General features: G+C 45.7%; 1 protein-coding gene across 1 annotated transcript; it reads right to left on the bottom strand.

Moving 5' to 3' along the window:
- Positions 1 to 6,703: 6,703 nt before the first annotated feature.
- Positions 6,704 to 12,512, bottom strand: LOC125121218 (serpin B3-like). Its single transcript, XM_047769485.1, has 8 exons — positions 12,476 to 12,512; positions 11,665 to 11,858; positions 10,982 to 11,035; positions 9,652 to 9,780; positions 9,217 to 9,334; positions 8,484 to 8,626; positions 7,998 to 8,153; positions 6,704 to 7,538 (listed from the first exon to the last, which is right to left on the bottom strand). The coding sequence occupies exons 2-8, from the start codon at positions 11,827 to 11,829 to the stop codon at positions 7,137 to 7,139; spliced, it is 1,167 nt and encodes a 388-aa protein (XP_047625441.1). The 5' UTR covers positions 11,830 to 11,858; positions 12,476 to 12,512; the 3' UTR covers positions 6,704 to 7,136.
- Positions 12,513 to 13,514: the final 1,002 nt, after the last annotated feature.

Raw genomic sequence — 13,514 nt, 5'->3', positions numbered from 1 at the left:
AGTGCCTGTGGCGGAAGCACAGTGAGTCCAAACAAATTGAAATTTTGGAGTTTGGAGAAGAGAAAGGGTTACTGCTGGGCCGAATGAGGAGAATGAGTGGCTTGAGCCTGATGATTTTCCGGAAGAAGTTTTTACAGGCAAAATTTATGGTGAAGGCTGCAGGGGATGTGTCTTTCTCTTGATTGGTTGGTGGTGAGGTAACGGGGGTGGGGTGGGGGGTGGGGGGAGGTGCTCCAGGAATCCTGGGCTCAGCCTGAAGTTACCTTCCTCCACTTGGATGGGGCTTCAGTTCTTGCAGAAGAGCTCAAGGATATTGCTATGTATATTCTTTGAGGGGGAACCAAGATCCTGCTTTAATCTGCACTATAGTTTCCTCTTTTGTTTCTGTATTACCTCACTTCCCTGAGTAGCAACTGTTTGAATCTGTCCTTTGGTATTCAGGAAGGTCTAGGAGGCTGAAAACTAACGCCCTCCACCCCCTGCCACAAATAGCAAATAAGAAAAGTGGACTTGGAAAGGCTTTTGCGCCCAGGAGGACCCACAGGGTCTTATTGGTTTCACTTCCAAGTTACAATTACCACACACGTTTTCTTTTAGCTTCCCTGGCAGGATTCTGGAGGTGATAGGGATGGAGTAGGATAGTTACACAGGTACTTGTGGAAGTCCCAATAAGGGACCATAGATAGAGAAGGAAACCTAGGGAATTCTGGAAGACCACTGTAAGTTAATAATTGCTCAAGAGGGCCATCAAAAAGAGGCAGGGGGAGTTCCCGTCGTGGTGCAGTGGTTAACGAATCCGACTAGGAACCATGAGGTTGCGGGTTTGATCCCTGCCCTTGCTCAGTGGGTTAACGATCCGGCGTTGCCGTGAGCTGTGGTGTAGGTTGCAGACGCGGCTCGGATCCTGTGTTGCTGTGGCCCTGGCGTAGGCGGCAGCTACAGCTCTGATTAGACCCCTAGGCTGGGAACCTCCATATGCCTCGGGTGTGGCCCTAAAAAGCCAAAAAAAAAAAAAAAAAAAAAAGAGGCAGGCTCACTTGACCAGTGGAGGCTTGAGATTTACCTCAGGTCATTGGGTAGGGGATCAGGGGAGGTTGTCCACATTCAGGTTCAGACACAGGGCAGGAGTTTAAGGACCACACTTCTGCTGATTTGAATAGGCACCTTGATAGTCTTGGTCTGAACTTATGGGGCCAAATGCTCTCTTACCAGATACCAAGGAGGAAGAGGTGGTCTTTTCCCACCCCCACTCCCCTTGGGTTATAAAACTGTAGCCCACCTAATCCTCAGGGCAGAGCCTTGCCTGTCCGCTTGCATCTCTCACAAGCATCCTGTCTTAATAAATCTATTTCTTGCCTATCACCTTGCCTCTCCCTGAATTCTTTCTGTGCTGAGGCACAAAGAACATGAACCTCATTAAGTCCTGACAGTGGGTGAATGAAAAACCATGGGTTCAATTCCCAATCTTCGTTTAGCCTGGGTTTGAGTCCCGGAAGATGGGTTCAAGCCATTAGTGCTGTCAGTTTCAGTGGGACAAAGCCTATTCTTGATAATAGTGGAATGTGTTGGAGAGATATAATTAAAAACAAAATCTTCTTCCAAGCCAGAACTCCTTTTCCCAAAGAGAAAACACTTTTATTATTGAGTATGCATTAAATCCTGGCAATTCGCTAAAAAATTGCAAAGACCAAAGGAAATCTCATCCTGTTAGATAGCCCATCAGACACAACCCATTACATACATATTCTCAAACAATATTCAATAATGAGTTCTCAGGTAAGAGACTTGACAGCACCATTTGTCACACAGAGTTCATCCCCAATTCACCTGGTAATTGTGGGGTGACCATCTGTGTTAGCTAACTGGCTTTATCCAGAGGAAAAACAAACTTGTATCATCTTTAGGATGGGTGATGGTTTTGCAACTTGGCTCCATGACAGACACTGGCCAGTAGGGGCACTAGCTCCCTTGAAGAGTCCATTTCAAAGAGACGAGTCTCAGTCTTGGAGAAAAGACATTCCTCTCCCAGAAAGCTGACCAAAGTCTTACTGTCTTCGAAAGGACAATATATATATTTCAAACAGAAGAACATGCTTAGAATTACAAATTGCCTAAAGTAAATGCTGTGAGAAAAGGAGGGGAGGAGAATCTCTTATTTTCAACGGGAAGAATTAAACCTTTTATTTTTAATTTGTATTTATCCTTACAATTGCTACATGGACGCTGAGTTTTTTCATTTAACATTAGGGCGGTTAACCACCATCTGATTTACATAGCTGTCGTATCTTACTCAAAAATGTATGTAAAATAATGTGGTCATGAATATACTTTCACTTCTCATTTTGAACCCATTACATTGTTTTCTTTATCATTGTTTTTACTGTCTTGAGCTAGTATTACCAGATGTTTGGAAATAGCAGTCACCAAAACCACTTATTAGAATTACAGAGTATGGAAAATAGTGAATCTTTGTAGACAGTAGGATAATTGCAGAGTATTCTTCTTTGTTTAAAATGAGTCATGGCTTATTCCAACAGCAGTGATGTATGAGGTACTCTGTGTTCCTAGCCAGTGGATAAGTCTATTAACAAATCACAATATTGCTCTAAAAGCCAAAGTAAGGTCACACTAGAGACTTTGATATATTTAATCACAGTTATTTTAAAATTTGATCTGTGAAAGTTCCTACATCTGTATCATCTGAGTCTGGTTCTGTTGATTGCTTTGTCTCTCTGAATAGTGGGTTATTTTCTTCTTTGTGTATGTGTTTGTGGGTGAGTGTGCCACACAATTCTTATTGAACATCCAGTTTTGTGTGTGGTATGGCAGAGACTGAGGGAATAGCCTTTATAACTAGCATGACCCTTCTTTTGCTATACAATTAGTGTGGGATATGGAGTCATTCTAGATATGATTTTGTTGTGGTCTGTGCATGTGGGTCAGAAAGAAGAATTTTCTGGCACGGTGAGGTGAGAAGAAGAAAGAGTTTATTGAGATATGAGATGGATGCTGCTAGCACAGAGGAATGACTTTCTGATAATCAGGGAGAGCTGGCAATGAGCCAGGGGTTGTATCTGTTTTTATAGCTTAGGGAGAGGAGAGGTCTCATCATATACCCACTGACCTGATGATTTTTTGGGGAAAGAGGGGTCTTATGATACACTTGCTGGTTGGTTGGGGGCTCTATAAGGGTGGGATGAGGAGTGGGCCACATACCTTTCTTAGTAAGGGTAGGAAGGAATAGGCCAGGTGGCTCTCAGTGGGAGAAAAAGCATTATAATGAGACGAGTAAGGTAATGGCAAGAAGTCTGGTCATTCTTGTCTTGGCCAGAAGCTTTGAGTTCTATCTTTTTGAAGGGCCTTGAAGTCTAACAACTTCGGATTTTGTTGTTGCAATGGTTGCCTCCAGGGCTACCCTGGCTTTCAATTTCTATGGTTATTTTGTGTTTGGGATGGATGCCTCACTGCTGGAAGGTTTTCCCCATGTTCTTGCTCTTCAAAGTTCAGCCTTCCTTTGCTCCTTGACCTTGGAGGAGGCCTTTCTTCCTGCTGAGTGATTGTTATCCTGGGTTGAGGGTTTTAATAATTGATTGATTTTTTGCCACACCCGCGGCATGTGGAAGCTCCCAGGCCAGAACCCACGACTCAGCAGTGACCTGAGGCACAGCAGTGATGATGCCCGATCCTTAACTCACTGAGCTGCCGGGGAACTCATCCTCCCGGTTTTAAAAACACTCATGTATGGGAGTTCCCATTGTGGCACAGTGGAAATGTATCCGACTAGGAACTACGAAGTTTCAGGTTCAATCCCTGGCCTTGCTCAGTGGGTTAAGGATCTGGGGTTGCCTTGAGCTGTGGTGTAGGTCTCAGATGCAGCTTGGATCTGGTGTTGCTGTGGCTGTGGTATAGGCCAGCAGCTACAGCTCCGATTAGATCCCTAGCCTGGGAACCTCCATATGCCGCGGGTGTGGCCCTAAACAAAAAAGCAAAAAAAAAAAAAAAATTCATGTATGATCCTTGATTTGTACTGTATTCTGCATCTCCAAGCAGATTTTATCTCATTGCCACACCCAAAGCCTGTCCCTGCAGGAGGTTCTGGTAGGATAACCAGTTCTCAAATTGACATATGTCTAAGCTGCCTTTCCATACCATTCTCTGGGGGTCAGCAGAAGGCCCCAGGACCTCTGAGTTCTTACAGAACTGCTGCATTTGTGTGGATGTGTATTTGGAGGATGGGGGCTTGGAATGGGAAAGGTGACCACTGTATGTGCAACTTGGGCTGTACTCTGGAGAGTAAGAGGTAGGGGATGTTGTGGTAGGTTCATTGGCCCTGGGATGCAGAGCTTCCCTGTGGAGGGGGATCCTTTGTGGCAGCCCCCTCAGCATGGCCTTGAGGTCATTGATTTGCCACTCCTGGAACAGCCACGAATGTCACTGCAGGGAGGTGAACATAACAGCTACCCTCTGTTTATCGTGGGCAATTGATTTTCACTTCACTTTAGCCTGACCACTGTCTAAGTAGGAATATACTAAAAAAAGGCTTTTGTTTTTCTTAAAATTATTGCCAGACAAAAACATTAGTTAAAAAAAAAATCCTTCTGGTAGTTCCTGTTGTTCCTCCGTGGTTTACGAACCTGATTAGTATCCATGAGGACGCTGGTTCCATCCCTGGCCCTGCTCAGTGGGTTATGGATCCGGTGTTGCCATGAGCTGTGGTGTAGGTCGCAGACGTGGCTCGGATCCCTGAGTTGCTGTGGCTGTGGCATGGGCCGGCAGTTGTAGATCCCATTCACCCCTAGCCTGGGAATGGCCCTAAAAAGGCAAAAGACAAAAGGACAAAATATCCTTCTGAGAAGGAAAGAATTGCATTACTAGTGTCAAGTGAAATGTGAATCATCTTAGGCCAGATTTTTAATTATGTGGATTTCTGGTTTCTATTCATTTAGGTAGATAATTATCAGAATTGAGACAACACTGAGACTTAGATGTTACGATACTAGAAGGCCAGGGCCTGGCCCTGGGTTTCTACACCCTGGGATCTCTGGGGAAATCTCACACACACACACACCCACACAGCACCCACCCACCCACCACCCACCCACACACACACACACACACACCTCTTCTTGGGAGGGCAGAAGCCTTCGGTGACTTCTGGTCTCTTTTGTCTATTGCTAAGTGTCTTCCTAAATTTCTGAGTTTGCCTCTTTTACTGGGATCCCAAGTTTTGTGATATTTTTTCTAACAGAGCTCAGGTAATTCCATGTTTATATTGTACCCCTACTGCTACTCTAGCTCAAGACCTTGAACTCTGCCTTGGCCATCAACGTTGGGGTATCTTCCCCAGTTGTTGTCTGCTTGTTTCTGGATTTGGTTCCCCTGCCTTCAGGATGCTGGGTTTCTCTCTTTATATTTTTGTAACCCTATATCTAAGAAGCCATTGCCTAATACAGGGCGGGGCATAGTAGGTGCAAAATAATTGTTGAATGGCCTAAACTACACTCCACTACATACAGTGAGACAGATAATGCATTTTTTTGTTGTTGTTTATATATATTTTATAATAGAAATACAAGTGAGTCCTTATAGAACAAATAATAGGCTCCTGAGTGACTTAAGGGGAATAACTTATTCATTCATTTGTCATACAATTACTGACCATAGGTGTGCTGACTAGGTGGACAGCATAAGTAATTCCGACAGGTCCCTGTTCTGCTGGAACAAACTGATGATACACTGAGGGATTTTCCCAGAAGAGGATACTATCATTTCATAAAGGAAGAAGGCATGCGTCATGTATACAACATAAGTGATTTGTGAGGCATGGCTTTCATCTGAGACTATTGAAAATTGTCTCAAAACCCAACATGAAAATAGCTTATTTTATTTATTTTATTTTATTTTATTTTATTTTATTTAATTTGTCTATTTAGGGCTATATCCACGGCACATGGAGGTTCCCAGGCTAGGGGTCAAATTGGAGCTGTAGCTGCCAGCCTGTGCCACAGCCACAGCAACATCAGATGTGAGCCGCATCTGTGACCTATACCACAGTTCAGAGCAATGCCAGATAATTAACCCACTGAGTGAGGCCAGGGATGAACATGAGTTCTTATGGATGCTAGTCAGATTCATTTCCTCTGAGCCACTACAGGAACTTCAAAAATAGTTTTAAATACCACATTTTAGCCAATGATATTTAATGGAAAATTACCTGGAAATGAATTTTCTCATTAAATTCTTTAAATTCTCAAAATAAATTTTTTTTGGTCTTTTTGTTTTTGTATTTTCTAGGGCCGGACGTGAGGCAAATGGAGTTGCCCAGGCTAGGGATCTAATCTGAGCTGTAGCCACCAGCCTGTGCCACAGACACAGCCACACCAGATCCTTAACCTCCTGACCAAGGCCCATGTCCTCGTGGATACTAGTCAGGTTTGTTCCCACGAAGCCACAACAGGAACTCCTTATTTAACTTCTTAAGGATAAAAATGCAAAGTGCCTAACATGGGCTACAAAGCCTCTCATGTTCCGGTAGCAGCCTGCAGCCTACCTCTTCAGCATCATCATGCTCTACCCTTCTTTTGAATTTTTCTGTTTATGGTTTGATGTTACCTCCAAGTTATCTGTACTATGTGTGGTGGACCACGTCCACTTGGTTGACATGAAAGAAGGCAAACACAAAAAAGGGAAAGGCAACAAGCGATATGCTTAAGTCACTGTTTTATTGATCATGTACTTCATAAAACCAAACAAGTTTGACAAGTAAGAGTCCCAGGTATCACCTAGATTCAAAGAACTGTGGGTGTCTAGGTGAGTAGGTTGGAGTAGTAGATACGATTTTTGAGAGAGCAGATATGTTATTTCAAATCGAGGTGAAGACAGCGTGCCGAAACATCCTTTTTATCATGTCTGGAACATTTTGTCCAGAGGGGAGTTATTGTTGGGAAATAAAGGAGGTTTACATGGGTTTGTAGAAAGAGAGAGACAGACAGGCACGCCGTTTCAACCTTTACATTCTTAGTGATGCTATGAGATGGGAAGGAGCAGGAATCAAAGAGCACCTGTCATTTTCAGCGATCGCTGGACCAGAACAACCCTGTGACTATCACCCTAGAGGAGCCGCTGGCTAATCACATCTAAGGGGAGGAGACTCTGCCACAGAAGAGGATGCTGTTGGTCTTATTGTGCCTGATGAAGAACAGGAAAGGGTGATCACAATGGAAATGGTTATTAACCTGTACTGATGTTATGCCAATAACAACGCCTGTAGCTGCAGCGGCCTCCGTGCCCTCCTCAGTCACCTCCACAAAAGACTTGTGGACCACGCTGGATATCGCCAGCCCGCGTCTCCCGGTCATGCCCGAGAAGTCGGCATCTGCGCCGAAGGCGCTCACCATCCCCAGGGCTTTCAGTGTGGCCTTGAGATCATAGCTCTCTTCCACTTTGAACCGAGGGAGGTGTAAATCCACTTGGCTTTCCTTCATATTCTGCGAGCTCGTCCACTCTAGCAACTTCTCAGCAGTGAGTCCATCTTCAAGCTGTAACAATGGAAAAAAGGAACAACCGGCCAAACTCTCAGTGGACGTGGAACCAGCTTAACATTGGATCGAATCATGAGCAGAACCTTTGCTTTAACAATAAATGTAGTAAGTACAGGAGATTCAGTGATATTTCATATATATTACATATATACACTTATCATGTATTTTACACAGTGCTACTGCATGTAATAAACTGAATCATCTGTGTTTTATACATATGATCAGCAGAACCATTAAATAAACTTATTTTGTAAAAACATGACTCTCTCTGTCTCTGTCTCTGTCTCTCTCTCTCTCTCTATATATATCTCTTTGTGTCTCAAGCTGCCCGATCACGACATACTTCCTTTGCAGACCTCAGTTCTTTTGAGTTCTGCTTCCACGAACAGCCGGTACCAGCATTGTACCACTAGGACGTTAAACAGTGGTAGGGGCATTGGAGGAACGAGGTCTTACCTTCCGCAGACCGTCTACTTCATCTGGCAGCAGCAACAGCATGCTTAGCTCTTGGCCTGTGTACGGTATTTCCAGGATTTTGACATGCAAGTGCTCCAGTGAGGCAAATTTGAACGCTCTGGTTTCTCTCATCATCTGCACAGATTTGCTTGTATCCTGAAATAGATCGATGTGGCACAAAAATGCCAAGGGAGAGTAAGTAACAACAACAACAACAACAACAACAACAACAACAACAACATAGTATCGAGATACCAAACACCTTCACCTTCTAACAGATGTTCCGGGAAATTTGTGAATCAGAGACAAGAGTCTCACCAAGACTCACAGCCTAAACAACTAAAGTGTTTTGAAAAGAGAATAAAATACAGCCTCAACAAATGCGACTTTCCACGAGGGTTTCTACAGTAGTCAAATATTGTGTGTAACTTTCAGCTTTCACGACTAGCTATGTTGACATTACTGTAAATAACTTATAGACAATACCTTGTTCAGCCAAAATTTTTCTTTCAAAGTGTTTTCTTTCTTAAATTCCTGGAGCCACCGCCCTTTGAAATAGATCGCGTTGACCAGAACCAGAGTGGTGGAGCTGCTCAGAGTGCCTTTGGGAAACAGATCCTTGATTTTTCCTGCCAAAGAAAGAAAATCAAAGGTCTGCCATGAACGGCACAAGCGGTTTGTCTGGAAGATGCTCTGGACGTTACAGCTGAGCATGGAGTATTCACACAGGTCATTGCATTAGGGAACAAGGCCCAGGAGTTCACCAGGTGAAGCTTTCCTCGGGGCACCAGCCTGATGGCGTCGCCCTCAGGCTGACACGTCTTCTTCTGACTGGGAGGGTCTGAGTCTCTGTCTGGGGGGCCATGAGCCACCTCACTCTGAACACGGACGAACTGGCTTCGGCTCGTCTTTCCACAAACCAATTTTCTTCCTTCCTCCTCCCCTCCCTCCCTCCCTCCCTGCCTCCCACTTTGTCTTCCTCCCTAGCCTCCTCAGTTAGCTTGTTCTCTCTCTCTGGTCCTCCACCCTCCGTTCATGCTCCTCTCCTTCCTTCCTCTCTTTCTTCCCAACACCTCGCATTTGAACTCAACATGCGGAAGCAGTTGCCGCAGTGTCATCTCACTCCATCTCCTGGCTCCCCATGCAGCGGCCAGCACCGGGTTCACACACCTCCGGACTCGAAAGGGGCTCTTCGGTGAGAGATTCTCTTATGCTGTACCTTTAGTTTGGCTTTCCACCCAGGAATTGATCATCTGTCGACTTTCTTCTGCAGCGTTTACAAAATCAACAGATGCCACACTGGCTAGGTAGAATTTCTTGATGTTTTCCAGGTAGTCCTTTGATGTGGGAAGGACGAAAAGAGGAATTGAGGGCAACTGATCGGTAACTAGGTAACTACCCCCAAATTCAATTATGTTCAGCCATGACCAAGTAGATTACGTAAAACAATGGCTAACCCCACACTTTGCCGGTGGGCTGTCAGGCTCTGGGACCCTCCATGGGTGGGGCTGTGGTCAGGGACCCTGATGCACCTCAGGTAAATGCTGCCCATGTGGGTCAGCCGGGCTCAACTGCCTCCCCGTCCCCCGTGTGGCGGTCCGGGGACAGAGGACCCGGTACCCAGACCGGAGGTGCGACGCGCCATGAAACTCACCTGAGAAAACGAAACCGCCTTGTCCCCATAGAGCCTGTTGGCAACGCTCAGCTCGTAGGCATCGGTGGGTTTGTTTAATTCCGTCAGGAGCCTTTGAAACTGACGGTGAACAGTTCCTGCCCTTCCAACCTTCAAACACCAAACAAATGAGTTCATTGGATTCTCTGTCGGTGTAAGGACTAGACCTGAATCAATCTGTCAGATCCACGCCTAGCGTTTGGTATGCCCGTGGATGATGTCTGTTGTTATTCCTGGATGTGTGGTGTAGTTTACAGAAAATGTCTTTCCGCATCCTCACGTTCACTCTTCCAGGTAATTCTTTCTTCCTGCTCTGACACCTTTTCTCTCTTGAACTAGAGCTGCAGCACCATTCCACTACTGGATGTCTCGTAATTGTCTCAAACGATTGGAAGTGCGCTTCCCAGCTGAGCTCAAGCTCCTTGGGGGCGAGGATCACATTGGGTCCTTAACAGCACATTTTCCTATGTTATGACATGATGCCCTGTCACACGCTTGGTGGGGTTACCTGCTAAGACACCTCGACTGGGCTCTGTGACTGTTCACTGTGGTGGTCACACTCCCTGTGCAGGTTCACTGCTAAGGCTTTCCATCAGCATTTCGAAGCCTTTCATTCCATTTACATGAAAGTGTAAGAGCTCACAGGATTAAGGAACTTCTCCGTGGAGCCAAGTTTTCAACTCAGGACTGCCTGAATCTAGACGCTGCCCCTCGCTAGCTAAGAGTTTTGGGTTATTTAGGCGATAACCCATACCTTTCGAACAAAATCATGGCCCAAATTATACTTGGGTGTATCATTACTACTCGATGCAATTTATGATTTAATTAAAATCCTACACTTTGGGCAGCACTTTTGTGATTATGATCATTATGGTTGTTGTATAATAACAATACATGACATTGGTCAGGGGGTCTAGTACTCCAGGCACGGTGTCCCTGTTTTGCACGTATCTGCATGTACTCTGAAGCAGACCTTTTATTGCCCCAAGTTCATTGGGATGAGGTCACGGTGGCTCAAAGGAATTGTATTTTGCCACATTCCCCATTCTTAACCAGCAGAGCAGGAATTTGAAGCTTCCTCTTCCAGCTCTGGAGCTTATGCTGTCAAGCAGATGCTAATCTCCTCTCAGGAAAACAAATACATGAGATGAATAAATATGTAATGTGAAATGAGAAACAACACTATCCAATCTGTTTTGCCTAAGAGTTCCTTAGAAATAGACTTTTCCCAGTTTATCTGAAATTCTCCGTTTAAACTCTGACCCTCTTGGACATGTGGCCTCCTTCTAGACCCAAGTGATCTGTGACTCACAAGGTCTGCGGTAGCTCCTTCTGCATTCTCCGCGAGTTCCTTGAGGTGGAGGACCTGGAGGAGACAGGAAGAGGGACAAAGAAATTTTACGCCAATTTGTATTTACATGAAAGAAAGAACGAAGGGAATGAAGGAAGAAAGGAAGGAAGGATTGAAGGAAGGAAGGAAGGATGGAGCCAGGCAAACAAGCAAGGCCAAAGCCCAAGCCAAACCAGAATACAAACAATCAAGACATAAAGACAGAAGAATAAAATAAATCACAGTTTGAGCATTTGCTCCTTGAACAACAGAGCAAAGCTGGTTGATCGCCAGCCATTTCAAAGAATCCTCACTTATGTTTCATCCATTACTGAGGAAACATGAAAAGATGTCACCCACGGACTTTAGCCAATGCCTGTTTCTACCTGGACACTTCCATTTGATGAGCCTCACCACTGGTTGTCGGGCAACGGCAGGCGTTCGCCCCAGCTCCTCCAAGGAAGCTGGGCACGGGGAAGCAGATGGTGGGGGGGGCCACTGGGGCAGAGCGTATGCCCCCTCCCCCCGGCTCTGAGCCACCCAGTCATGGGGATGCTTGCAGCCTTCTGGGGGACCCCTGGGCACAGCCAGATCTGTGATCCCTGCACACGAGCCAACAGAGAAAGCAATGCCAAGTGTTCAAAGGAAAGGAAGCTGCCACCCACCTTTCGAATTTCTGATGCAGTGTGTCCTCGGGACCCTAAGTAAGTCATGGCTAAGGCTGACATAATGCTAAGAGGGGAATAGAAGATGTTTCCGCCCTCTGATCGTCTGATCTGTTGGAACAGGTCGACTGCAAACTGGATGATCGATTCACTGAGAGAGCTCATGGTGGGTGGCTCGATGTGGTCTGGAACTCCTGGAAAAGCATCAGATTCCTTTTACAATGAAATTTACTGAAGGGAAGCTTAGCCTGCGATGAAACTGTCCTAAAATAAATGCCTTCCATGGGGGTTGTGGCCTTCTGGCAACTAATGTTTTTCTTCTCTTTACTTTTCAAGCCTTTAAAAATGTGCATGTGAATATCTCATTGCCAGAAGACTCCTGAAATTGGCATTTAAAGTAAACGTTTGTGAAAAACGAATCGAACATCTTTTATCGTTTCTTCTTTCCCGGCTGTGCCCATCCTGGGTAGAAAATGCTTTGTTACAGACACCAGGACAAAGATTGATGTAACAATATCCAGCCACGTCTCATCAGGCACCTCTCCGCCTTTTTCTCGAAGGATCTGTGGGTGCAGAACACGCTCCAGCCCCATCGCCCATGCTCCCAAGGGAGCATTGGGAGGGTTTTTGGAAGTAAATAAGGTCCCTAAAGGTTAGAGCAGATGAAACTATTATTTTACTACTGTCGTGGCAGGAGAAGTAACATACAGTCAGTCATGCATAATCATGTCGATGCATGATAGAGAACACATTATGGGCGTTACTTTCAGAAATGGTTCCTGTAGTTGTCAGAGCTGCAGGAAGCCCTTACCTGTATTCCTGGAGGAAGCCGAGGCGGGCAGGGAGCCTGTAAGCCTGTGCGTAGTGAACAGTCAGATTCGGAATATATACCTCCCTCTTGCCACCTCCCATTCCTCAGAGCAGGTGGAATTTCAAGTGCATCAACTTTTGATTTCTTCACCAGGTTACCGTCACCTTCGTGAGCATGAGGTCTCCATGAGGAAAGACGACCTCGTATTTCCTTTTCTCTGGCAGAAGCAACTGCGACGTGCAATCACTGGCTCACTGGAAAATGCAGGTAGGTGTCTTCCTAATAACAATGAGAATAAAGTTAGATTCCAGCTTCCTCACATACCCTGAGTTCCCACGCTCGACTGAAAACAACCCTTGAACCAAATCTGCCTCTTTTATGTGCGGAATTGTCTTTCAGGCCGCTTACAACACAGACTATTAAAAAGCTTCCATTTTCTACGTTATGTTCTGAAAGGTCTTGGTCAACCCGTCTCTTGCCTCAGTCATTGTTCTGTCGGATCAGGAAGGTAGTTTGAAGTCTCAGCTTGAGTGATATGGGCGAAGTGTCTCAGCAACGAGTGGAGAACAGGTACGATTTGCCTTCCCCTAAAGGCTGGACCTTGGCAGCGTCCCCCGCCGCCACCTCCACACCCCTTGCCGCCACTCTCAGGTGTTCTGTGATTTCTAGTTAGTGGGAAGCCCATTTCCCTTGCAGTGTTAACATGTGCTCAGTGAGAGGAATTTCTGATACAAGCAGGGGCCATTTGGGTGGCAATAGTCATCTTCTTTTCTTTTCTTTTCTTTTCTTTTTTTGTCTTTTCTGGGGCTGCACCCATGGCACATGGAGGTTCCCAGGCTAGGGGTTGAATGGTACCTGTAGCTGCCGGCCCACGCCAGAGCCACAGCAACGCGGGATCCGAGCCGCATCTGCGACCTACACCACAGCTCAAGGCAATGCCGGATCCTTAGCCCACTGAGCGAGGCCCGGGATCGAACCCTCAACCTCATGGTTCCTAGTCGGATTTGTTAAGCACTGAGCCATGACAGGAACCCCTTCT

Source organism: Phacochoerus africanus, chromosome 2, assembly GCF_016906955.1.
Source record: "Phacochoerus africanus isolate WHEZ1 chromosome 2, ROS_Pafr_v1, whole genome shotgun sequence".
Taxonomy (NCBI): domain Eukaryota; kingdom Metazoa; phylum Chordata; class Mammalia; order Artiodactyla; family Suidae; genus Phacochoerus; species Phacochoerus africanus.
Note: the sequence above shows the minus strand (reverse complement) of the source record. Positions and strands in the feature narration are given on the sequence as shown.